The sequence below is a fragment of the Lepus europaeus genome, chromosome 16 (genome assembly GCF_033115175.1).
Source record: "Lepus europaeus isolate LE1 chromosome 16, mLepTim1.pri, whole genome shotgun sequence".
In the NCBI taxonomy this organism is placed as follows: domain Eukaryota; kingdom Metazoa; phylum Chordata; class Mammalia; order Lagomorpha; family Leporidae; genus Lepus; species Lepus europaeus.
Window position 1 is genome coordinate 52792617 of NC_084842.1, and position 26195 is coordinate 52818811.

The 26195-nt window shown below is 37.2% G+C and overlaps 1 protein-coding gene across 2 annotated transcripts in view; it reads left to right on the forward strand.

The window, feature by feature from the left end:
* Nucleotides 1-1376: 1376 nt before the first annotated feature.
* Nucleotides 1377-26195, forward strand: part of GABRA2 (gamma-aminobutyric acid type A receptor subunit alpha2) — a 133043-nt gene continuing 108224 nt past the window's right edge. For both annotated transcript variants that reach the window (XM_062212960.1, XM_062212961.1), the window contains exons 1-2: nt 1377-1447; nt 3877-3992. In XM_062212960.1, the coding sequence (XP_062068944.1) occupies nt 1377-1447; nt 3877-3992 (187 nt within the window). The remainder of the gene's footprint in view (nt 1448-3876; nt 3993-26195) is intronic.

Sequence of the window (26195 nt, forward strand, 5' to 3'; positions counted from 1 at the left end):
AACCTCATTAGCCCTCCTCCGCGGCCTGGCTCCTCCTCCTCCTCCTCCAGGCGCGGGGCTCGTGCCCGCCACCACCGGCGCGCACCGCGCCTCCGCCCGCGCCCCCACCCCCAGCTCCTGCCGTCGCTTCCCCCTCCTCCTCTTCCTCCTCCTCCTTCTCCGCCCGTCACCGCCACTACCGACGCCTTCGCCTCCTTCTACTCCTGGCGCCGCGGCCGCCGCTCCTCGCTCCGAGCAGACCATCGCTGCCCACTCGCTCGGCCGCCGCAGCCTGCCTCTCTCCGCGTCTGTCTGTCTGTCTCTTCTCCCTTTCTCCAACCCCCCGAACCCCGCCCGCCTCCGCTCCCCGCCTTTCTCTCTCAAGTTTCCTATCTCCTAAAGATCAGGGCAAAGAGAGGAAAGCGTCGCATTCCGCTGGCTGTTTCAGGTAGGGTCGCCCACGTTGCTCCCCGCGGGGACCTTTGCCCATCCGCCCGCCTCGCTTGCACGCCTCCTCGCCCCCTACACCACTCTGGGATGCCCCGTGCTCCGGTCCTCCCTCCTCCCCAGCCCTTTCAAAAGATAATTTCCATACTCTCCAGAAGCATCTTTGCAACTACAGTGAGATGCGAGAGCCTTCCCGGCCGCGCGTTCCGTTGGCTCTTTTATGGTCTTCAACTTTGCACACTGTGCTGGCCGCTGCCAGCCTGCCTGGGGTTTGATCCCGGAGCCTCACGTTCCTTGGCTCATGGTGCTCGCCGCTTCCGAGCGCGGTCAGACGCGGCATTTCGCAGCTTGGGATCCGAACCCGGCTGCCCCCAAGACGTGGACTCGGGTACCCGTGGATGGGCAAGCAGGGAGGCTTTTGTTTTATTTGATTTCATTCCATGGATGTTAGGAGAGGGGCGTGAAGCAGTGAATACGTGAAGATCGCCATTCACTGTAAAGGAAAATAATTGAAGAAGTGGGTTGGCTACCCCTCGCTTTTCCCGCGGTGGTTGCGGGGGTGGTCTCGGTTCAGGGGGTTGGGGCATAAAGTACCCATCTCTCCTCCCCTCTTCCATTCCTCCTTCCAGCATATCCTATTCTCCAGCTCAATTCTCAGTTTAGAGTCTGGGGTATTATTATTCCATGTGTGCACTACACGGTGCTTGCTGACCATGGGGCTGGGGGAAGTTCCTGGCAGAGCGAAGTGTGATTACCTGGTTATCCTGATGTCAAAAAAGAAAAAGAAAAAAAAAAAAAATCCTAACCCGTTTTTATCAGACCCTACCCCTGGAGTAATCCCCAAAGCTTTAACTTCGATTTCCTAATACAATGACATTATTTTGGAACTGAAGGAAATGTTAAATGTATTTTGTTTTTCTTCCCTTTCCTTGGCTTTACAAAGAGCAGCTATGAAGATGAAATTGAACATCTACAACATGCAGTGGCTGCTGCTTGTTCTCTTGATGTGGGACCCAACCAGGTGAGACCCTTGCTGTATTTCCTTCCTTAAAACTCAGGGTAAAGGTGCATCTCTTGAGTGCCATCAGTGCAAGGGTTAATCTGGGGTAGTAATTGAAGATTTATTTCTGATGAAAAGGGGTTGTACCAGGAATGTGAACCACAAAGTGCCAGACACTACAGAAAGTTCCCTGCTCTCTGTTTTTAGTGAAAATATACAAAAGTGAACAGAAATATTTTGTATACAAGATTCACTGAAGAAAATAATAGCCTTTGACACATTCTTACAAGGAATTGACATGGTAATAACTGCTTGTAACACCATCCACATTTAGTAATGAAGCCAGGTTTTCCTTCAAACTAGACAGAAAGGTCCTAATCTGAATGATAACTTATTTATTTATTTTTTTCTTTTCTTTCTTAATAGTCTTGCCTCCTTCAGTCAACGTAGCAAACCCAAATGATGTGTGAGTCTCAAACCTCTAGGTGGAGATAGTATACAACTTCACAGTCACAAACAATTAAACAAAAGCTTGATTTATTAATGAACTTTTCATGTTATTAATTTAAAGATTCTTTAATCCTCAAATGATTCCTGTCATAAGATGTACTTATTTCAAATATTTAATTTATTTTCTTTTGCCTGTGCTGTACAAAAATGAAATTGTTATTGATTTCAACAACTTCATCTTAGATGTAGGCTTTTCTGATTTTTATCACCAGAGAGCACCTTTTACTTAATATCCTTAAAACACTACTTTCGAATTGCTAAAGAATTTAAATTACAACTTTTTGTAAAGTGCTATCCATTTTTGAAAATTCTCTATTACATGTTTAATTCTTTTTTTTTTTTTCTGAGTTCTGTCCAAGTAATGGTCAAGGTATAGAAATCTTCTCTAAAATTGAGGAGATACCTATTTATGAAGCCTTACATTTAATTAAAAAATATCTAGTCATTTAACATCTGACTATTGACTTTAGAAAGAAAATATGAGATGTGATTAAAAGTGCTTTTAAGTGAAAATTTCTGTAGAATATTACTACCATATTACTGATAGGTTTTTAAATTAGCTTAGGGAGATAATGTAGAAACTTTCCAGACTGGAGGGTGTGAACTAATTTACTTGTGTAATTTCTAAATGTTAATCTTCATTTTAGTTGTTTTACTATTTATGCTGCTATAAAAGCAATATTTGTTTGAAGTTGGTTTTCAATTTTTATGTATTGTGAGTCTTTTTAGCTACAAGTCTTGTAATCTTTAAATACCAATGGACTCTGTCAATGGTATTTTACACAGTACACCTTGATCAGAATCTGATTGCATATGGTCATTGATTTTGATCTGCCTATGACCAATCAATAATCATTGAAAATCCTCAGTGCTTAAACAATTTATCTCTACTAGTTTTCTGTTCTATATTGGACCAGTGATGCTCATGCCAGTATTTTTATTCTATTATATAAATGATTCTTTTTTGGGGGCCAGTAATTTAAATCTCTGAATCATTCTGAGGGGGAAAGAGGGAGTGAAAAAGGACATTCTGTTTAGATAGTTGTTTCTGCACCAAATTGCTGGATGTCACAGAATCAGGTCTCTGGCAGGCTTTTTGATGGAGAAATAATGGAGCAAAACTGTTGTTTGTAAAGCTTTTCTGGTGATGTTTTAAGACCATTTGTTCTTTAGATAAATTTGTTTGCGGAACAAAAAAAAAAAAAAAAAAAAGGAACTAGCTGCTGGCCCTTTAATCTTTATGTAGGCACTTTTCAGTCTTCTGTGAGACCAGTGAGGAGGGACTGGCCTCCAAGGTTCCCAGCAGCTGTGCGTGTTGCTGGGGCTTTTAGAGCCCACCTCCACCTCCTGGTTACAGTGCAGCCTGGCAAACGGCCAGTGGAGTTTCCCTGATGTCTATATTGCACTTGGCCATTGGGTGGAGGTAGATCCAAAGTAAGGAAATATTCTCTGTTTAAAAGAGAGGAAGACAAGGGAAAGACATTTATGAAAGAGATGGAGAAAATTTGTTTCTCCAAGGAGGCAATTAATCTTCCAATTAATATTCAAAAAGCTGAAGAATGATTTTAGAAGTCTCTGATTATTCTATCTTTCTAAGTGTAAAAAGAGCAGTCTTCATAGTGTCTGCATTTGATAATCTACAATCACAATATATTCTAGGGACTGGATTTTAGGAAAACAGCCCAGGTAGAATGCTAAATGGAAAGAATCTCAAATAGTTTTAACATCAAGCATGTGAGAATTTACTGTTTAATATCCATTGTCAGCAGCATGTTACCTTCCCCATAGAGATACTGATATTTGTAAAAGTATAAAAATAAAGAGGAATCCCGATGGTACCAATAGCTTAGCCCTACATTTCGAATTAAGGAAGAAGAGTGTGTTGGCAGTTGCTAAACATACATATCTATACATATCAGCTTGTAACATTATCTGTTTAGGTTGGTGCTGGCAAACATCCAAGAAGATGAGGCTAAAAATAACATTACCATCTTTACAAGAATTCTAGACAGACTTCTGGATGGTTATGATAATCGGCTTAGACCAGGACTGGGAGGTAAAAATGGTTTTTCTTTTTTTAAAACTTGTGAAAAATAATGGCTTTGAAAGTTAAGGATCATATTTCTATTTTAATATATTTTATATATGAATGCACTGGTATGTATTAAAATCATAGATAATAGAAATATATATGAATTAAATATCTGTGAATCCTTTCCTACACACACAATGTATGTAGCATACCTTTAAAGAGTGCCTAATGAGATATGGTGCCCAGACTTTCTGTGTGAGTAATTTTCAAATTAATTTCTTCTAATTTTTTCTACACCTAGAGTCAGTTAAAGTATATCATTATTGAACAGATATGCATGTGTAGTATCTTTGGTTATTTTTATGTTTTACAGATACTTAGTTTCATATCATTACAAATGTGTAAAAATGAAGAACATAAACAAGTGAAAGAATACTATGCTGTATATTCAATAAATATACTTTTTAAGATTTTATAATGATATTTTTTACACCTGCATATGATATTTCTGAAATATAGTGCAAGGTTGACATTCTTGAAACTTTCAAAGATATGTTAGATATGTGTTAAGCCTAAATGCTTAGTTGATGGCGGAGTTTGATTTCAATTTTGAATATTAATCTTCAGCTCAGAAAATAAATCTATTTTACCTGTGAAGATTAAAAAGTTAGGCTTGGTTAATATGTTACATTTTAATTGTCATTTAGTATACGGAGATGATATAGGAGTTAGGTGAATGTAGGGTAGGTATGTAAATCCTGAAGGTATTCTTAGTCAAAATATTGTGTTCTTCCATTCTAACGAGGTTACATGTACACACGCACATACTCACATTCAATATATATATGACTGTGCATCTTAATAATTATTAAACGTTCATGTGATCATTTAATATGTATAGCTTCATAATTAGTAAGATGTTTAGTTTAACAGTTAATTTAAAATCAAAGCAAATTACTTGAACATTTCACACTAATCAAGATTTATACAATTACCCTGTCTATTTCCAGATTTGGGAACTTTAAGTATCAATTTTCTTAAAAGTTTTGTATTAAATAAATGCCTGAATATTTATGTAAATCATGCTTTTGAGAAAATATAAAAATTCACTTTATATAGTTAGTGTTGGCAGTTGCATGGTTTGGATTGTTCATAGGATAAGAAAAAAAGAAGAGACCCAACCTGATGTAGGTAATATGCTATTTAATTACTATTAACTGTTTGGCTTTGATCCCTGAATGGTATCTTGCATTTCAAGAGAAGTCTCAAGTGGAACAATGTTTACAGCTGTGACATGTTTTGTCCCTAAGGGAGAATTCAGTTTTTAATATACACTTACTTCCTAAGAGGAAAAATAAAAAGGAAAGCATATCTTATCCGTATTTATTTGTCTAGTGAGCAAGAACGAAAGGCAGTGCTGACCCTGTTAGCTTCTATGTGGCAATGAGCTATTGCCAAACTCATATGAGAGAATTTTGCCGTGCATAAGCCTCTTGTAATTCATGAACGTGATCATAGAGGTAGACTGCACTAAGGCTACAGATTTTATTATTTTAAATAAATTATGTGCCATCAAAAAGTCTTAAAGTATTCAACCTAGACCTGGGATTTTGTTTTCTTTGAATTTTTAGGGATATTTTATAGTGGAAACTACCTGTTTCAAGACTTGTATATTGCCATTGAATTCTTTGGTATCTTGTACAAACTCTATTTCCCTTGTTCACATTCAAACATCCATCCATCCATCCATCCATCCATGCATGCATGTATTTATTTATTTATTTTAAAGTCAGAGTTACACAGAGAGAAAAGAAGAGGCAGGGACAGAGAGAGAGAGAGGGAGAGAGAGAGAGAGGTCTTTCATCCGCTGTTTTATTCCCCAGTTGGCTGCAATGGTCGGAGCTGCACCCATACAAAGCCAGGAGCCAGGACCTTCCTGGTCTCCCATGCAGGTGAGGGGGCCAAACACTTGGGCCATCTTCTATTGATTTCCCAGGCCATAGCAGAGAACTGGATTGGAAGTGGAGCAGCTGGGACTTGAACCGGTGCCCACATGGGATGCCAGTACTGCAGGCAGTGGCCTTACCCACTATGCCTCTGTGCCAGCTGCCAAACATAGATTCTTAATTTTTGTTATCTGGGTTATTGCAATATACTAAATGGTCTTTCTAACCTTTTTCTCTTCCTTTCCAGTCCTCTAATAGTAAATATATGCTGATATCTCACAAGAAGATTCATCTTCCTTTAGTCTCACACAGCTTTTCACATGATGCTCCGTTTTGTTGATCCGATGCCTTCAGTGGTTTCCCACTGCCTTTGGCAGACCATAGTGAGAAGGCATGGCAGGAACATAACCCGTGGACGCCAATAGATCTAGACTGGAGTTCTGCTCCAGCCACACACACAAAACTCAGCCTGTGACAGATAATTTATGTTCCCTTTCATTTCAAATGGACATGATATATCCACTTTTCTAGCTTAGAGGGTTTTCAGAAGATCACAAGACAAGAAGCACACAAAACATGCACAATTACCAATTCCTGCCCACTTCCCTTAGATTCCTCATATAATAAGGTTTTCTACATTCTACTTCTCCTATTTCATTTTCGTCTTTGCCTCACCTCTGCTCCATCCTGTACTTCAAATACATCTGTCCATCTGCTCTGGGTAATTTATTCCCATCTACTCTCTTGACCTTTGGTTACATTGTCTGCTATGACTAGAATGAGTTTTTCCTTATCCTTCTGTTCTAAGCCATGCTTTCCAGTAGAAACACTCTTAACACCAGTCCTCCATAGTGAAAAGCTTTCTTAACTAAACGGAAGCTCCCAGATTCAGTTTTCTCTCTGTTGAATTTCTTTAGCAGTTGTTGGCTCTGTATCTCATTTGGGACTTACTATGTGCCATCTTGTGTTATTTATTACATTTTTATGTGTCTCTCGTTAACTTAATAAGATGGTAAGCTCATTGAGGCAAGATATTGTATCATAAATCTTCTGTGCTTTCAACGACTAAATATTGATTTGCATATTGTGGCCATAAAATAAATGTGATTGTTTGATTAACTTTTCTATGACCAATTAATCATCTGGAAAGTGGGACCACTCATGCTAGCTGACCTTTTAGTTAAGAATGTTAAGGTTTTGTGCTGAGTATCATTCTACAGGAGGTCATTATGGCTTAGTGAACAGAGCCTAGGTTTATATTCTGAAGATTTAGATATGATCTTAGCTCTGGCACCTATAAGTAATATGATTTTACTATAACCTCTCTGAATCTATATTTGCCATCTGTACAATGGGCTTCTAATGTCATTCATAGAATTTTGATAAATGTTAAATATAATGATATATGCAATAAATTTAGCACAATGACTGACTTGTAGTGAATATGTCAGAAAATGATGTAAATAAAAGATTTGAAAAAGTCTAAGCATACTGTTGCAAATCTAATTTATTATTATGATTAATTTTTAATCCAAAATAAGCTAAATGTACATGTATCAGTTAAAATAAAGTTTGGGGAAATTACCTGGATAATTATATCCCAGAAATTAGTAATATGGGAAAAACTGGTTCAGGTTTTATTAAATTTTACTGCATGAAAGTAAACATTTCTGTTGATGGATTACTATGTTAATTAATCTCAATTATTGTTGCCTTTCTTTTGTAATTTTAATATGAATGTATTCTTAGGAAAGAATAATCAGTTTTGAACTATAAATTAAAAAAAAAGTTCTTTTCCCCTTGCTCTACTACTACTTCCTATATCTTACCCTCAACAAGTCACATAGACTTTCTGAGCCTTGATATTTTGTTTGGAAAAGGGGAAAAATATTTTACTCTGAGCAAAGGATAGTATATTGGAATTCATACATATGACAGAGATTATAGAATATATTGAGTGATAAACTTTTAAGGTATTAAAGATTACTAACAGATTATTTTAAAATTTTAAGTCAGATCATGCTACTCAGATGCCCTACACCAAGCAGTGGTGCCCTATTCTTTCACAATCACAGCCAGCTATCATGTGAGTTTCCAAGGTCCTATAAGATATATCTTCTCATACTTTATAAAATCTATTTTTATTAATTGAAATTAAGAGGGACAGATAAACCAACAAACAGAACTCTATGCTGCTGTACTCCTCAAATATCCCTAACAAACTTGGCTATGCCAGGGCCAAAGCCAGGAGCTTAGAACTCAGTTCAGGTATTGCACATGGGTTGCAGGGTCTCAACTACTTGAGTCATAACCTGCTACGTCCCAGGGTCCTCATTAACAGGAAGCTGGAATCTGGAGCTGGAGCCGTGTATTGAATCCATGTACTCTGATGTTGCATGTGGGTGTCTCAGCCCCACTGTTTCTTTGACCTCACTTCACATAATTCTTTTCTAACACTGCCTTAGTCACACTCGCTTCCTTCTTATTTCTTGAACACACCAGGATATTCTGTGGAACTTTTACTTTGAATGTTCCCACTTCCGTGGGCCATCCGTTGATCTTACCTACACAATGAAGCCTACTCTAATCATCCCATGTTCCACAACCTGGCCTCCCCCAAGAAAACCTGATTTCTGATCAAGAGAGACAGAGAGACAGAGAGACAGAGAGAGAGAGTCCATCTGTTTGTTAACTCCCTAAGTGGCCACCATGACCATGCCAGGCCAAAACCAGGAACCTGGTACTCCATTCAAGTCTCCCATGTGGATTGCAGGGGCTCAAACACTTGATCAATCTTCTGCTACCTTCCTAGGTACATTAATAGGATTCTGGACTGGATGTGGAACAACTAAGACTCCAAGCATGTGAATATGAAATGCCTGTGTCGCTGGCAGTGGCTTAACCTGCTGTGACAGGATGCTAGCCCCAATACTTATCTTTTAATATGCAGTTATTATTACCATTGTGTTAATTGCTTACTTTTGCCTTGTGTGGTAGAATGTAGGATTTAGGAGGTCATGGATTTTTGCTTTTTTAAATTGCTTCGTTCAATGATACATCCATCCCAAACATCTAGAACAGTGACTGGCATGTAGTAAGTAGGCAATTAAGTATTTCTTGAGTGAATTTTAATTTTATGAATTAAATTTAATATGTAAGTGTGTTGCCATGAAATGAATAAACTGTATAACTTACCTGATCCTTAAACTTAATGTAACAATTATCATTTAATTACTACACTAACCTTTCACACTTAATACCAGCATATTTTAAATAGAGTTCTGAGTGAATTGAAACAATTATTATATCAATTACTGAAATTCTTGACTTACATTAGCTGTGATTCTATGGTAAGTTAACTGTGATTTGGGGTAATTCATTGTCCCATCTGTGAATTAACTTACTTATCTGTAAAATGAGAGGAAATTCTCTACTTATACTGTTTCTGTCTCCTAAAGATACTTTGTGGCTCAAGTAGATTAAAAATATTATAAAGGCATAGTGTAATCTACAATTGATAGATTTTACTGTTATAATGAGTACATCAAGTGTTCTTTAAGGAGAATGTCATCTTAAAGGTAGCATTATTTAAAAACATATCAAGAAAATGTTGGAAGGCTAATAGGATGCATTTGGGGGATTTCTTCTTTGTGATATTGGAAACTGAAGCTAGGACTGCCTTGAAATCTTATGTACTAAAATGATACATTTAGCTTACCTAGAACTAATAATTGAATCAAGTTTTCCTTTTGTCTTCATTTTATTCCCTAGGGCTAAAAGCTCGGGTTGCTACTCATGATTTTTTATGTTCCATCAGAGGCATTCAGGTTGTTAATTGGCTAAAAGAAGGCACACTTTATTTTTGGATCAATTGTATAGGGACATTGGAAAAGTGAATGTGTACATAGGCATCATATATTTATGATGCTAACATCTACAGTGCTCAAAATTGACAACTACTAGAAATGACAAGCTTTGGTATCTAAATTATAGATTCAGCCTGGAAAATAAAGATTGACTACCATGTTTAACTGTGTTTTGAAAAGCTGTTTCAAGGATGTTGTCAAGATAAATGCTATTTTCCCTAATGTTCTTGTTTTATATTCTGAAGTATTGAAGAGCTTTATGCATAAAGACATGAAAAATATGAGGTCAGATCATAGACTTAGGGTTGGAGGATAAGTATCCAATATCATATTTGGATATTTACCCTCAAGCTGTAAAGAGAGTATGACAATATGTGTCTATGAATTTTATTACTCAAGTTTATAAAAGTAAAATATAGCCTATTCAGTGGGCAAGATTAATACAGAAAAATCTGATCTCACTGAAACTTAAGAGTAAGGGAGTACTGCTTTGAAAGAGGATTGGGTTGCTTTATAAAGTAATGGTTAAGATCATTGTGTGATTTGGTTTTGAATTATTTTACCCTCATTTATGAACTTCATACTTTTTAGTATACTAGTCAACCAATCCTTGCTTCAATTTCTTTCTTTGTAAAATGGAGCTAAAATCATGTGACTTATTGGTTTGTTAGGAATTTATCTTATTTTTTATGTCTAAATTGGTTGGATAGTTCTAGGCAGAGAAGGAAATTAATGAATGCATGTATTATTAACATTATTTTTGGATGTAAAGCTGCTTCTACCTTTAATGCAATAGAAGACCTAGCCCAGTATTATATTTAATTTATAACACTGTGATTTCTAAAAAAATGGTATATTGAGAGAACACACAATGCAGTTTGAAAGAAAAGGGATGTTACTGTGATTCTTGTTCTTTCAGTTCATTTTGTGGACTCTTATATATGTGTAGAATCTTAAAACATGCCAATCACAAAAAAAGATGACATATTTATTGTCTTTCATAATTGTTATCATGACATGTAACAATTTGGCATCACAGTCCATGACAATGAATTTGCCTATAGGAGCAAAGCTGTATTTACAGAGTAAAAGCTCACTATGTGACATTGACAGTGATTTTAGGAGCATAAAATTGAAATCATGACCAGCCACCTAATCTGGGTTGTAAAAAACTTGAAAAGCAAAATCTCTGGTCTTGCAACCTTATATTCCTGACACTTGATGGCATCCCATTTATTTTTAAGGCAAGAGTAGAGAGATTAAGGAGATAACACAGTGAGAATGATTTGAAATATCAGTACATAGAATCGAAGAGGCCAGGAGAAAATAAAAGAAATGGGTTTGCAAAATGAATAGAAAGAGTGAGGGCAAGCTGAGATGTTTAGTAGTTAGGTCTCAGAAAGAGCCAGGGTAAAATCCAGATGCTGGGCTTCTGCTTTGAAAGCTGGGGTGTTTGACGTCCCCTTCCTCATTCAAGCAGTCAAATTGGGCTGATGCTCCTGCAGTCATGAGATGGCTGAGAATTGCATCTCCCTTCTGACTCAGACTCCTGGGGTCTACTAAGTACTTAGAGAAGGATAACCTTCAGAATAAGCCTGAGACATAAGAAGATTTCAGAGCCTTTTTCTTGCTCTGCACCAGATCCGCCCACTTGAGTCTACCTAAAGGTCACAGGGAACATTGCATTTGATGATTTCATGAAAGAGTAAGTGGAAATAAATTGGGGTCATTTCCCATCAATGTGTAAATAGTTGTTGATAAAAGTATAAATGATTGATATCATTTGTCCTTTCTTATTTATTCAAAAATTATGTTGTGGGCAGCATAAAACATAGAAAGCAGAAAGGTACTGGCTGCCTGAAGTGGGATGCCACTGGGAAGCCTGGCGTCCCTGGGCACAGCTTTCAAAGTCAGTTCCTTCAGTTTTGTTCAGGGCCCTCCTACGTCTGTCCATCTGCTGTGGGAATAGAATACTGATGGGCTACATCATAGCTCAAGCTAGGCTGAACTAGAAACAAGGTCATGCTATGCACAGGTTTTTGGGTTCTTTTTAACATTTCCAGGCATGACTAACAAGCGTCTTAGCGTTTCTGAGCACCCTTACCAACATTCTGTGCTGCTTTCCCATTGCCAGTTGCAGCATGATTCTAAGGCAGGCTTCTCTAGAAATGCTGAGAGTAAGATAGTTCTACAGAACTTTTTCTTAGTTTGTTGTTTTAACTAGATATGTAAATCAGACTAAAATGGTGACAGCACTGGTATACATTGGATCCAATGGATTTTGCAAAATTCAAAGTAATACCACTGAAGTGTGTGCAGCAGAAAACACTACTCATCTTTTTTTGTTTGTTTGTTTGTTTGACAGGCAGTGTGGACAGTGAGAGAGAGAGAGAGAGAGACAGAGAGAAAGATCTTCCTTTGCCGTTGGTTCACCCTCCAATGGCTGCCATGGCAGGCGTGCTGCGGCCGGTGCACCGAGCTGATCTGAAGGCAGGAGCCAGGTGCTTCTCCTGGTCTCCCATGGGGTGCAGGGCCCAAGCACTTGGGCCATCCTCCACTGCACTCCCTGGCCACAGCAGAGAGCTGACCTGGAAGAGGGGCAACTGGGACAGAATCCGGCACCCCGACCGGGACTAGAACCCGGTGTGCTGGCGCCGCAAGGCGGAGGATTAGCCTGTTGAGCCACGGTGCCGGCCCATTACTCATCTTTTAATGAACAAACAATAGGGCTTTGCTTTTGCTTTAATAAATTTTTAGTTAATATCAGCTTGTTCTTTCAGCCATCACTGCTAAATAGGTGTTGCCCTCAGTCATAATTTTAAGAGATTAAAAAAAAATCTTCTCAGGCACAGGCATGCATCACAGTATTATTTCCCCTGTAACACTTAAGCTCAGGTGTCAAGTTCTTTTTTCCCCTTATCTTCTTGTACAGTGGATAAATTGGACAATAGGCATGACTGATGCATTTGTTTTACTGTTATTTATTTTTTGATGGCTGGAGCTCAGTCGTATTATAGGAATCTATAATGGTAGTGGAAATAGCCAAATGAACAGCTTGGCCACTCAGCAATTCATTACTTTTCAATGTGTTAACATGGAGAGTCAAATGAAATTATTACAGCATTTTGTTCCTTAACACATGTGTATTTGAAGGTATATCATGTGCCAGGCACTCTGAAGGATATAAAGTTGCAGAAGGTATAGTATTGGTCTTCCAGGGGTTGAAGTCCCTGGAGGACGGATATGGCATATATATTGTCATTCTAAAAAGAACTCAAAGTAGTACAGCACATGTTCCATTACAAAAGCATGCTATTTCATGAAATTTAGAGAAGAAATCACTTTTGCTTGCACCATAAAACTGCAGTTAAAACAAGTTCTACAGCTGTAAGTATAGTTCATTCATTCAACTCTTTTTTACTAGGGCTAAGAATTTGCTGAGTGTTACTTTAAATGCTAGAAATACCATGATGAACAAATCCTAGTCTTCACCGAAATTCATATCATTCCATATTTTGGCAGTCTTGTGTGTTCTATATATTGGTTTCTTCTTTTCCTCCTTACTCAAAAATAATGCAGAATCTCCTAAAATTTCTTTAATTTCATTGTAAGTCTTCTCTCAGAAAAAGAAGAGTGATTTCTGGTCTATTTATTGTCATTGAGGATAATATCTACAGGACAATGCAACACCCAGAGAGATGTACCTTTCTGTGTTGCAGCAGGGAGTTGAGGGTACTTATGTTAAAAGCAGTCTTCATGAAGGTGCTGCACCAAAAAGGAAATTTCAACAGTGTAGGGACAACCTACAAATGGAAGGGGGGTGGATATTTGCAAGCTATTCATCTGACAGGGGATTTATATCCAGAAAATATAAATTACTCAACCTAGCAGCCAACTGTGTCTCAAAAAACTAGAAATGGAAATGCATATGACCCAGCAGTCCCACTTTGAACATATATCCAGAAGAAAGGAAATCAGTATGTGAAAGAGATACTATACTCCCATGCTTATCACAATGGCCATGATATGGAGTCAACCTAGGTATTCCATTGATGGGTGAATCGATAAAGAAAATGTGGTTGGCCGGCGCCATGGCTCACTTGGTTAATCCTCCGCCTGCGGTGCCGGCATCCCATATGAACGCCAGGTTCTAGTCCCAGTTGCTCCTCTTCCAGTCCAGCTCTCTGCTGTGGCCTGGGAGGGCAGTGGAGGATGGCCCAAGTGCTTGGGCCCCTGCACCTGCATGGGCGACCAGGAGAAAGCACCCAGCTCCTGGATTCCTATCGGCGCAGCGCCAGCCATAGTGGCCATTTGGGGAGTGAACCAACAGAAGGAAGACCTTTCTCTCTGTCTCTCTCTCACTGTCTATAACTCTACCTGTCAAATAAAAAAAAAAAGAAAAAGAAAATGTGGTTACATATACATAATGGGATAATATTCAGCCATAATCAGTAATAAAATTCTGTCATTTGCAGCAACATGTAAGGCGCCTAGGAGACATTATGCTAAGTGAAATAAGTCAGGCACAGAAAGACTATCACCTTATGTTCCCACTTAAATGTGAATGCTGAAAAAGTTGATTTCATGAAGTAGAGAGTAGAATAGTGCTTATTAGAGGCTGAAAAGATGGGGGGGGGGAAATGGGGAGAGGATTGTTAATGTGTACAGAATGTAGTTGGATAGAAAAAATTAATTCTAATGTTTCATAGCATATTAGGATAAGTGATCAAAAAGAATTAATTATGTATGTTAAAATAGCTAATAGAGAGGATTCTCAATGTTCTGAAACTAAGAAATCATAAATGTATGAGGTTATAGATATACTGATTACTTTAATCATATTGTTACAAATTGTATATGTATACTGAAATATCACACTATAATCCATAAATATGTTCAATTATGTCACTATTAAGAATAGAAATACATATATTAAAATTAGATAATTCTATTTTACATTGTCTTGTGGACAGGATTAGAAAAGCCATATAGTATTCATGAATATTTCAGGATAATTGTGTCATCAGTAGAACAATTGAATTTTACCTATGAGCACAGTGCATCACAAGAATAAGAAAGGTTGAATAAAGGATAAACATTATAAATAACCCATAATTCCATTTCAAAATCCATTATTTAGTTCTTTGTTGTTGTTGTTGTGATATCTAAAGTATTTTAGTAAGTATAAGGTGGGGTAGATTGCTTCCATTAAGAAGGTAAAAGGATCTGATGCTTTTACAGTGATGTGTATTAAAAGCTTACTAGGGCAGAAGAGAACTGCAGCCGCCTTGAATTGGAGGAATAGCTTAGAGAAGGGGGACAGATATCATAGGAGAATCTTAGAAAAAGATAAAATCTTCCTGTTTGCTCTTAATTACTCATGAGAAGATTTTAGATTATGAAGCAAAATATGCTGAGTTACTACTCACATCTTTGGGTTGGAAGTCCCAATTATTTTTAGTTATATGTTTTTTTAAGAAGTTGTTGTGTTAGAATTAAGCAAGTTACCAGAGAATTAGAGTTAATGGAACAAATTCATTTTAACCATGACTATATAGACAAATTGTTCAAATTCAGCCCTTAAGGCATTCGGATCTGGCTGAAGAGCCCATGTGAGTATTTTAGGCATAGGAAGCCAAGACACTCTGGCAAAACAAACAAACAAGCAAGCAAACAAACAAACAAACAAAAAAAACCCACAAAACCTAAATGAAAGATCTCTGCAAGTGAGTGAGATCCCAGTGGAAAGAACGGGTCATCAAAGAAGGAGGTACCCTTCCCTGAAGGGAGGAGAGAACTTCCACTTTGACTATGACCCTGTCAAAATAAGATCAAAGTCAGCGAACTCAAGAGGCTTGCATAGCCTTGGAAACTCATGACAAGAGCCTAGGGAGATTTCTGATGCCATAAACAAGAGTGTCAAATTGTTAAGTCAACAACAGGAGTCACTATGCACTTAACTCCTCATGTGGGATCCCTGTCCTTAATGTGTTGTCCAATGTGAAGTAATGCTATAACTAGTACCCAAACAGTATTTTAAACTTTATGTTTCTCTATGGGTGCTAATTGATGAAATCTTTACTTAATACATACCAAATCAATCTTCTGTATATAAAGATAATTGAAAATGAATCTTGATGTGAATGGAATGGGAGAGGGAGCGGGAGATGGGAGGGATGCAGGTGGGAGGGAAGTTATTGGGGGGGAGCCATTGTAATTCATAAACTGTACTTTGGAAATTATATTTACTAAATAAAAGTTAAAAAAGAAAAAAAAGAATTAAGTAAGTTATCCGAGAATTAGAGTTAATGGAACAAATTCATTTTTACCATGACTATATAGACAAACTGTTCAAATTCTCAAGAATAAAAATAGTGGACTAAAGTATCAGCCAAGTTTACAAGGAAAATTAAAATCTGGATACCAAGAGAGAGGAAGTCTTAATTAACAGAAAATGGAATTTCAAGGGCAGTGTTCAGGCTGGATAGTAGGAAATATGGAGAATACATTTAATTAGTTATGTAAGGCATGTCAGCGCAATCATTGAAGCAAAACATGTGGAAGCGATGATTGGGAGAATAGCAAAAGAATTGTCCAGTAGATGTTAGAATAGGAGAAACTTCAGAATTGTAACAGAATAAATGGAGTGGGCCTAGGTGGTGAGAATGTTATAAAAGGATGGAAGTGAGTGAACAGCTACTGCTAAGGTATAGTCATTTAGGTATTACAAGAGAATAATAAAGTCCATGACAATTAAAACCAACTTTTCTTTTTTCAAAAATATTAATATAAAGAGGACAGATTCATATGTCTCATGGATACAGCTCTAAGACGATTACCATAGTTTCCTCCCTTTCTCCCTCCCTCAAAACTCCCTCCTTTTTTGCTTTCTTTTTTTAAATTTTTGCAATAACAATTTTTATTTCATATAAACAGTTTTATATCTTCTGTTTCCTTTCTTATTTTTCTTTAAGTTTTTACAATAACATACTTTCAGTATTCTTATTAACAACAAGCTTAACTCTTCACTAAATAAAGAATTTAACAAGTATTAAGTAGAAAAACCACTGTTCCTCAAGAGTATGGATGAGAACTAGAATAATAATCAAATCTCAAAATGTCAATTTTGCTCATATACATTACTTTTTTAACTGTGTATATTTGTTTTGGCAAATCAGGGAAAACATATTTGTGTTTTGGGCATTGGCTTATTTCAGTAAACATAATGGTCTCTAGTTGCATCAAACAGGATTTCATTCTTTTTTACGGTTAATAGTATTCCATTGTGTATATATACCACAATTCCTTTATCCTATTGTGAGTTGAGCTGCTGTAAACAAGAGTGTCATGCACTGATTTCCTTTCCTTTGGGTAAATTCCGAAGAGTGGAATGGCTGGGTCATGGGGTTGATCTATTTTTAGATTACTGAGGAACTGCTGTACTGTCTTTCATAATGGTCGTACTAGTTTACATTCCCATCAGCAGCGTATCAGAGTACCTATTTCCCTATATCCTCACCAGCAATTGTTATTTTTTGATTTTTGGTTGACAGCCATTCTAACTGGGGTGAGGTGAAACCTCATTGTGGTTCTGATTTTCATTTTCCTGATGGCTAGTGATACTGAGGATATTTTCATGTCTGTTGGCCATTTGTTTTTCATCCTTTGAAAAATGCCTGCTCATATCCCTATCCCATTTCTTAACTGGATTACTTGTTTCGTTGTTGAGTTTCTTGACTCCTTATATATCCTGGATATTAATCCTGTCACTTGCCTCTTTCTTAAGTGTTTCTTTTGCTGTACAGAAGCTTCTTACATTGATTTAATCCCCTTTGTCTATTTTTGCCTTTATTGCTTGTTTCTATGGTCTTATCTAAGAAGCCCTCGCCTATGCCAGTGTCTTGCAGTATTTCCCGTATGTTTTCCTCCAGTATTCTTTATCATTCCTAGCAGCCTTTACTTTATTAGAAGTCACAGAATTATGTGATCCAAGATAGCTAACAAGAGAACTGTATCTAGAATTATATTAATGTATGCTTATATTAATTTATGTCACCATTTAAAATAGATTACATATCAATATTGACTTGTTATAACATATAATGATGTTGAAGAATAATGATGTCTTACGAGTTAAAGGAAAGAGTGACGCAGGTGCAGTAGTGAGAATGTTGCTTCAGCAGAGTGATTTCTTAACTTTCATTCCTTCAAGCCTCTCAGATGATATGGAGGACTCTTTGGGATATTTTTGTTGCCAGAAAACCAATGACATTACTCACAGCTTTATCAAAGGGGAGTCATTTAGGGTTTACATTAGGGCCTATGAAATACAGGGATGGTGAAATGTCCCTTAGGATTCAGTTGCTGACTCACAGTGTAGACATTTACATTTAGCTACTTGTTGAACCCGTGCTGCCTGCCTTTGTCATTCTCCTTTAGCTGTCACGACACCCAATTTGGTGGTTGTCAGTTTGGGTGATGGTTTCTAATATGGGCATCTCACTCTAAGACATCTGACTGCCACAGGTTGCAGAGGGCAGCTGCAATTTCTCCCGTTGTTGTCACTGTTTTGGAACAGCTGGGATATTAAGCAAAACTTATCAGCAGATAAGGAAAGTAGGCAGGTGTGTGTTTTAGTGAGTGAATATGAAAGTTAGTGGGGTGGAAAGCAGATGTCTCTGCATCAAATTCTCTCCTTTCAGGGAACTGTTTTGTGGTCTTCTAGCTATGTACTTTTCCCCACCCACTTAGAGAAGGTGGAGTGACACTTACACACTACTGAGACAGGAAAAGAAGATACACTAATCTCAAGTGTCTTTTTATACTTCATACTTAATGTCAATTAGAAACAAAGGAAATTTTGTTCCATGGCATTGGAATAAGAGAGTCAAACACAGATGGAAGAAGATGACCAGGGAAGCCTGCAGTGGCAGACGATGTGTTTGCCTGCATCAGAAAACTGAAGCAACAGTCTCCAGTGGGGTCAGTGTTTTTCTCAAACAAGAAGTCTAGAAGTAGAGGGTTCCTGCATTGAGTCCTTCAATGGCAGCATAAGAACACAGATGATTTTGCTCTCCTGTCCTCTTCCTTAGTGTTTTTCTCTGTCATTATGCGTGTCACCTCTTAATCTCAAAATGACTGCTGTGGTTCCAGCTGTTACCATCCATGCTTATGGCTGGAGTGACAGGAAGGAATGTTGTCAGCTCTGTCTGGGACTTTCATCAGAGAAATAAACCTCCCCATCACATGCAGCTGACTCATAGACTTTTCCAACCCAGAGGGCACCTGGGAAAATGAGCATTGTACCAGGGGTTGGGAGTATTTATGAGTTAAATGGAACTGAGGTTTTTATGGAAAGGAGGAGGATGTTGGCCATTCAGTGGGCTACTGGTAATGCCAGCTGCATGGACTGACTCTCTAGGAGAAAGAAAGAACCTCCATGTTCCTGTGCCTCAGTTCCTTGTTGTGTAAAATGTGCATATGAATCACTGGAATGGTGATTATTAAAATGCATGACTTAGATCCGTTATGACCATATGAGGCTCAAGATGCTGCCTTTCTCACAGAGCCTGGAGTTCCTTGAGGAAATGCTCAGCAAAGGCTACCAAGTTGTATAAGGTTCATTAAGAACATAATACCATGAAGGGAACATGTTAAATACTCAGAGCTAGTTAAATATTATCACTTTTATTATATCGAGATCTTTTTAGAAACTAGAAATTCATAATTTATGTATCATAAAATTATGTATGGATTATAAACAATATTTTAAGCAGTATCACCACAGACAAATTTGTATTTATGGTATTTTTGTAAAATTTCTAATTATTAGATTGATAATTATAATTATTAATTATTGATAGTTATTAGATTGACCATTGTGTTAAGTAATGGCTATTAAATACAATTTCTCTATCTGGCCATAAGTACACTTTAGTTATATCATATTATGTGAATAAAAACATCCACATGTGCATATGTTGAAAAAATGAAAACTAGTCTGTGATAATGTTTTGGTGACGTTTGAACTTTGTTTCCCAAAAATGTGTTGGTATTACAGTTATCTAGTTATGAAAAAAGGCTGACATGAAAGTTTTGAACTAATCATGTGTAAGTGTTTATAAGGATTAATCCAGTTCTGAATGTGATTTGGTAAATAAGATTTTACGTATAGATTTACGTATAGAAAAATGAAAGAGCACAGTCTTTATTTTATGTTCTTTTAAAGATGTTTTAATTTTTTATAGAAGGCTTACAGGAGCATAATTTCCTTTAAAACTGTATTATGTACAGTTTTCATTAGAATGTCTGGCAGAGGGCAGGTTATAAACCTGGAGGATCCTAATTTGATAATTGGTTGTATTTTAATATTTAAATTTTGATAAGAGGAAAAAGGGCCTTTCATTTGCTCAGAAGAAGCTGTGATGGCAAAGTGTTGTACAAGATCATGAAAAACACTAGTTTATTTGTGAAAAACTTCTTTCTTTTTATAAAAGCTGTGTAACTTTGCATAACCCAACTATTATCTCCAAGCCTTCGTTTCCAAAATATGAAGATGAGGAGACTGTTGCCAATGGCCCGCGATGTCCCTTCCATTTAAAATTTCCTTTGTCTTTTCATGGTTTGTTTCAAAGCAAATAGAGTAGAAAATCAGGTTCTTGGAACAGAAATCTAGAACCAATTTTTCCTTCATTGTAGAGAAATAGACAGGCAGATTAGGGGGCTGAATACCAGCTAACAAAATAGAGCTGCCCAGCCTCTGAAGAGTGTCCAGCCTTCAAGAGTACCAAGTAGCTTTAGTTTTGTGACTCCTAGCAATAACAAGTTTGATTGAAATTAGCTACCTATAGTTCCATTGCATGAAAGTTCCAACTCAACATTTCTTTTAAACTTTTGTATAGTTTGATTAGGAAGTGATTCAAACAAGTGAAGTAGTGATGAAATACATCGTTATATTTACCCATATTTATGTTCCTACACTTTGCCCTGCACTCTTTATACTGTGTATGTTATGTGGGTGCCCTGTTTAACATCCTAGAACTGTTACGTTTATCTGCCCTGTTTGGTATCTTAGAATTACTTCCTCTTGACACCAACTCCTCTTCCCTGGTTCTTTGTCTTTGCATGCTTTATCAGTTTCCACTCTGTTTGTTCTTTATCTTTTCTCTTCTTAAGCGTAAGTGATTGACACTGAGAAGCAGAAGACTGGTGAGGATGACTAGACAGCTAAAGAAGGAAATTTTAAACACTAAAAACAAAACAAAACAAACAAACAAACAAACAAAAAAAAAACATTGCAATGACCTATTCACTCTTCACATCCCATCCTGAATCTAGATGTGGCCACCTTACAGTAGGGAAGCTGCCCTCCACCTGTGCTCTCCACTACCCAACCCAAATCACAACATGACTTTCCAATAAGGGCAGAAAAACAAACCAGAACTTCCAGGCCCTGCTTTTTTTTCTTAAAAGTACTTCCAAAAGGAAAATCTGTATTTTTTAATTTACATTTTATATTTTTGTACATATTACTGGAGGGGTCAGCCGTTTTTATTGATCTTGGGATGGCCAAACCAAACTTGAGAGAATTCCCTATCCTACTTCTGACTTTACTTGTGGATGACCACATTCATTATAATCTCAAAAGGAAATAAAAACACCTTATTTTAAAAAAGCAACAACAACAACAACAACATAAATCTTATTCCAAGCATTCCAGTAACATTTTTTGTGTATATACTTAGCTGTACTATAAGTAGTTGGTTTGCAGGAGACACTTAAAAAGGCCAAAGATAAAAGGCTTCTTTTTTTTTTTTTGCTTTTCTTATATATGAAATTGCTGTTTATTTATATATTTTGGTTGGTTTGATGTCCAACAGTAAATCAGATTTTATCTTGCTGAGTTGTTATAACAACAACAAAAAAAGTTTTCCCAGATTCAATGTACTTTTAACTCTTTCTGCTTTTTAACCTAAGACTTTTCCCAGAACAGTTTTATTCAATTATGTTATCTAGAATATTAACCTGTATGTAGCTAATTCAAGTATTCTCATCTCTAGTAGCTCACACAGCTGCTGGCCTCTCTTCACTTTTTTGCCTTCATCTCTCATTCTTTATCATTGCTTTGTATATGATTATCTATGAGTCTTTATTTTATTTTTTCAAAGACTTACTCATTCAAATACAGGTTTAGAGAGAGAGAGAGAGAGAGAGAGAGAGAGAAAGAAAGAAAATCGTCCATCTACTGGTTCATTCCCCAAATGGCCACAATAGCCTGGGCAGAGCTGGGCCAAAGCCAGGAGCCAGGAACTTTATCTGGGTCTAGTCCTTGGGTAGCAGTGGCCTAAGCACTTGGACCATCTTTCTGAGGTTCATTATTAGGGAGTTGAATGAGAAATGGAGCAACTCTGACTTGAACTGGCATCCATATGGGATGTCAAGGCTGGCATTGCAAGTGGTGGCATAACTTGCTGTGCCACAGCACCAGTCCCAATGATTCCTTATTTTTTAATGCATCTGCCTTCCTTAACGTTCGGATGTTTACCTAGGCTCTTGCTTCTACCAAGAATGCATTTTCTTTCCTTTAGTTTCTAGCTTAGTTATCACTACTTTCTTAAAGCCTTACATGACACACACACACACCTCTGTGGAAAAAAACAACTGTTAACTATATTGGTCATGACGTTATCATACTGTTTTGTGACTATGTTCTGCCTATTGGAATCTATGTTCTCTAAAGGCAGAGAGTTATTACTTCTTGTATATTGTCTATTTCAAGTACTATGTTTAATGTTTCTAGGAGATAGGTAGTAATCATATTTGTTGAATAGATGGATAGACAAATGATTAACTGTGTCATTTTATAAGTGAATTTCTTAAATCCTAGAAACTAAGCTTATAATTTTGACAGCTGAAACTGCTTTTCACCCTGTGATTCTCTGACATGGAATTGTATTAGTATTTGTTAACCTGCAAAAGCCTGAAGATCTACCTGAGAATAATTTTCCAAATCTTCTTATTTCCCTACAATCTCCTGACTGTAATCCTGTTATCCTCTAATGCAAAGACATCAACCTGACAGATTGGCCTGTTTTGATTTTTACATAAATAATTAAGTTAAATATTTAGAAATCAGGACATTTCAAAATATGTGGATTTATGTCTTCCCTTTAATAAGTTAAAGAAAGGGTGGTTCCAGCTGAAATTCCCGATGGTAGCAATCCTGGTAACAGCTTCCCTAGTTACACAAATGTGCCTCTCCTCTTAGCCAGAGATACTGTTCAGCTGATGTCACTCAGTCAAGTTAACTGCCTGACCAATAAATATTGTGCTGACCAAAATAAATATTTGAGTATAAAATGTTATTCCTATCATATTTCCAAATTGCTAGATCTTGAAATTTTCAATAATTTGATTTTATAATTCTTTTGCTCAACCTTCTTCAATGTTTTTCCCCTCAATTTCCAAAATGCAACCCGTATTCTGTAAGGTAGCATTCAGGAGCCATAACATGGAGCTCCAAACTCAAATGTCTTCCGTGGGCAGTTTATGTAAATTGTTGAACATTATGGATACCGAGGAACTGGAGAGTGCATTTTCTATGTGAAGTGGGATACATTATATCTGATCATTGCCATATAAGCGCTTGAAATCACTTACCAGGTACTCAAATTATTTTTTCAAATGTTTTGGAAAATTATATTTTTATGAGCAGTTTCACAATTTTTGAAAGCCAACTAATTCTAATTAAAGTTAAACAATAACCTGTGCTTCCCAAATACATACACTTGATCATTAGTTTGCAGTCTCTGACTTTAAATCAAGAATTCTGAAGAAATGAAGAAATTAGTTGGAGAACTTGTTAAATGCAAAGTTAACAAATCTTCAAAGATTCATTCAGTTTCAGTTTGGTTCTGAAATCTGCACTTCATCAAGTGTTCCTGATACTGAGACAGATATCCCAACACCAGATTGAGTCATCTGCCTTCAAGTTTCTGGTTAAAGATAATTTCTTGCTTCTGTCTGTCTCAGAGTACCTTTTCTTCTTTTAAGTATAAAAGTAAAAATAAATGTATATGTGTAGTAAGGTGGATCTGTCCACCAGATGAGTCTGGCTAGCATTTTCCTCAGTAACCCCGAAGTAGGGATTTTTACCCCTATTGTTCTTCACTAGCTCTAAGTTTTATGGGGTCAGAAACTTACTTTTGTTTCCTATGCTGCAGTAACAACTACCCAGTTTTATTTCTCTCTCACTTATCATTGCTTATAACCAGTGCTGCCCATGAGGTTGGATGGCTATGTAAGGAGGGTCTCTCTCACAACTCACTCTGGCTCTCAGGCCAATGGGTATCTACCATCTAAATAACAGCTGTCACTGTGGCCAGGGGCAAGACACATGGCCAGATGTTGCTGTCACTAAAATTTCTGCCCAGATATGACACAACACCACTTCCCACATTCTGTTGTTCAAAGAAAGTCACATAGACATGTTTAACATTGAAGGGGCAAGGGAACACAACTCTACCATGTACTCAGAAGTGGGAGAATTATAAATGTTTTATAAGTAGCATAATGACCATTACACTTAACAAGAAGGAAGCATTTCCCTGGTGGAAGGCATGTTCAATAGTGCCTGGTTATTTACATTGGTTGGTGACACAGGTCATGAATCATTTTAGGATATGTAATTATGGAGCTATGTTTTGTGTGTAACATGCAAAGAGTGTTTATGAAATTTATGAAATGGAATTTTATTCTTTTTTGGTACAAGTGTTTTGATATATCTTCAAAGACTTTCCATGTTCTTTGTATTAAAGAGCTTTGCCCTTTGGGCTATGAAGATAGAATCCCAATTACAGGAATTTAAAAGGAGATAGTCTCTGAAGTGTTAGCCTGAAATTTCAAACCTGTGTGGGAGGAATTTCCAGGAGAGTGGAACTACGTGGGTGAGGAGAGACCATGTCATTTTATTTGCTCCCATATCCTCAGTGCTTGGCACAGTATCTAGAATTCACTATTTGTCAACTGATTACATTTATGACTGTAAAATGTATGTAGCAAAAATACACAGAAAAATCTTTACTATAGACATCTCATTGTTTTAGGTTCTCAGATATATTTTTTTGTCAGTTAACAATCAATTTTATACTTAACTTTTAGTGGTTTTGATTTCTGACATTGCTAAGTGAGTCACCATTCTCAGAAGCAATGTTAATTGAAAGATGACTTCAATTGTGCTGAACCTTTAATTCAGTCTCACATGAAATTAGAGCTACTAGCATAAACTTAAATTTAATATAGTAAAATTGTCTGTCATTGGCCCTCACTGCTACTGAATTTCAGACTATACAAGCAATGCTCATGCAAAAAGACTGTGTTTCAGTCATCTGTAGAGCACATAACACTGCATTTTCTCATTAGAAGAGTCAGTGATGGATATGATTTTAAAAAAATATAAAAGTTACCATGTGGGATCTGTCCTTAATGTGTTGTCTAATGTGCAGTGATGCTATAACTAGTACTGAAACAGTATTTTTACACTTTGTGTTTCTGCGTGGGTACAAACTGATGAGATCTTTACTAATTATATACTGAATCGATCTTCTGTATATAAAGATAATTGGAAATGAAAGAAAAAAAAAAACCTGGTGTTAAATTGGAAATGGCATAGAAAATTAATTAATTTTTAAAAAAAATATTATGTAGGATCTCTGCCTTTAATGTGCTGTACACTCTTATTTAATGCTATAACTAGTACTCCAACAGTATTTTTTTTTTTTCACTTTGTGTTGCTATATGGGGGCAAACTGTTGAAATCGTTACCTAATATATACTAAACTGATCTTTTGTATATAAAGAGAATTGAAAATGAATCATGATGTGATTGGAAGGGGAGAGGGAGCGGAAGAGGGGAGGGTTGAGGGTGGGAGGGAAGTTTTGGGAGGGGGAAGCCATTGTAACCCATAAGCTGTACTTTGGAAATTTATATTCATTAAATAAAAGTTTAATAATAAAAAAAAATCAAAGTTACAAAAATAAGTTTCAGGAGTGTGAATAGCACACCTTTTTTTTTGGCAAGCAGTGTTAGACAGTGTGAGAGAGAGAGAGAGAGACAGAGAGAAAGGTCTTCCTTCCGTTGGTTCACCCCCCACAAATGGCTGCCACGGCTGGTGCGCTGTGTCGATCTGAAGCCAGGAACCAGGTGCTTCCTCCTAGTCTCCCATGCGGGTGCAGGGCCCAAGCACTTGGACCATCCTCCACTGCCTTCCCGGGCCACAGCAGAGAGCTGGACTGGAAGAGGAGCAACCGGGACAGAATCTGACACCCCAACCGGGACTCGAACCTGGGGTGCCAGCGCTGCACGTGGAGGATTAGCCTAGTGAGCCGCGGCGCCAGCCTGAATAGCACAATTCTAA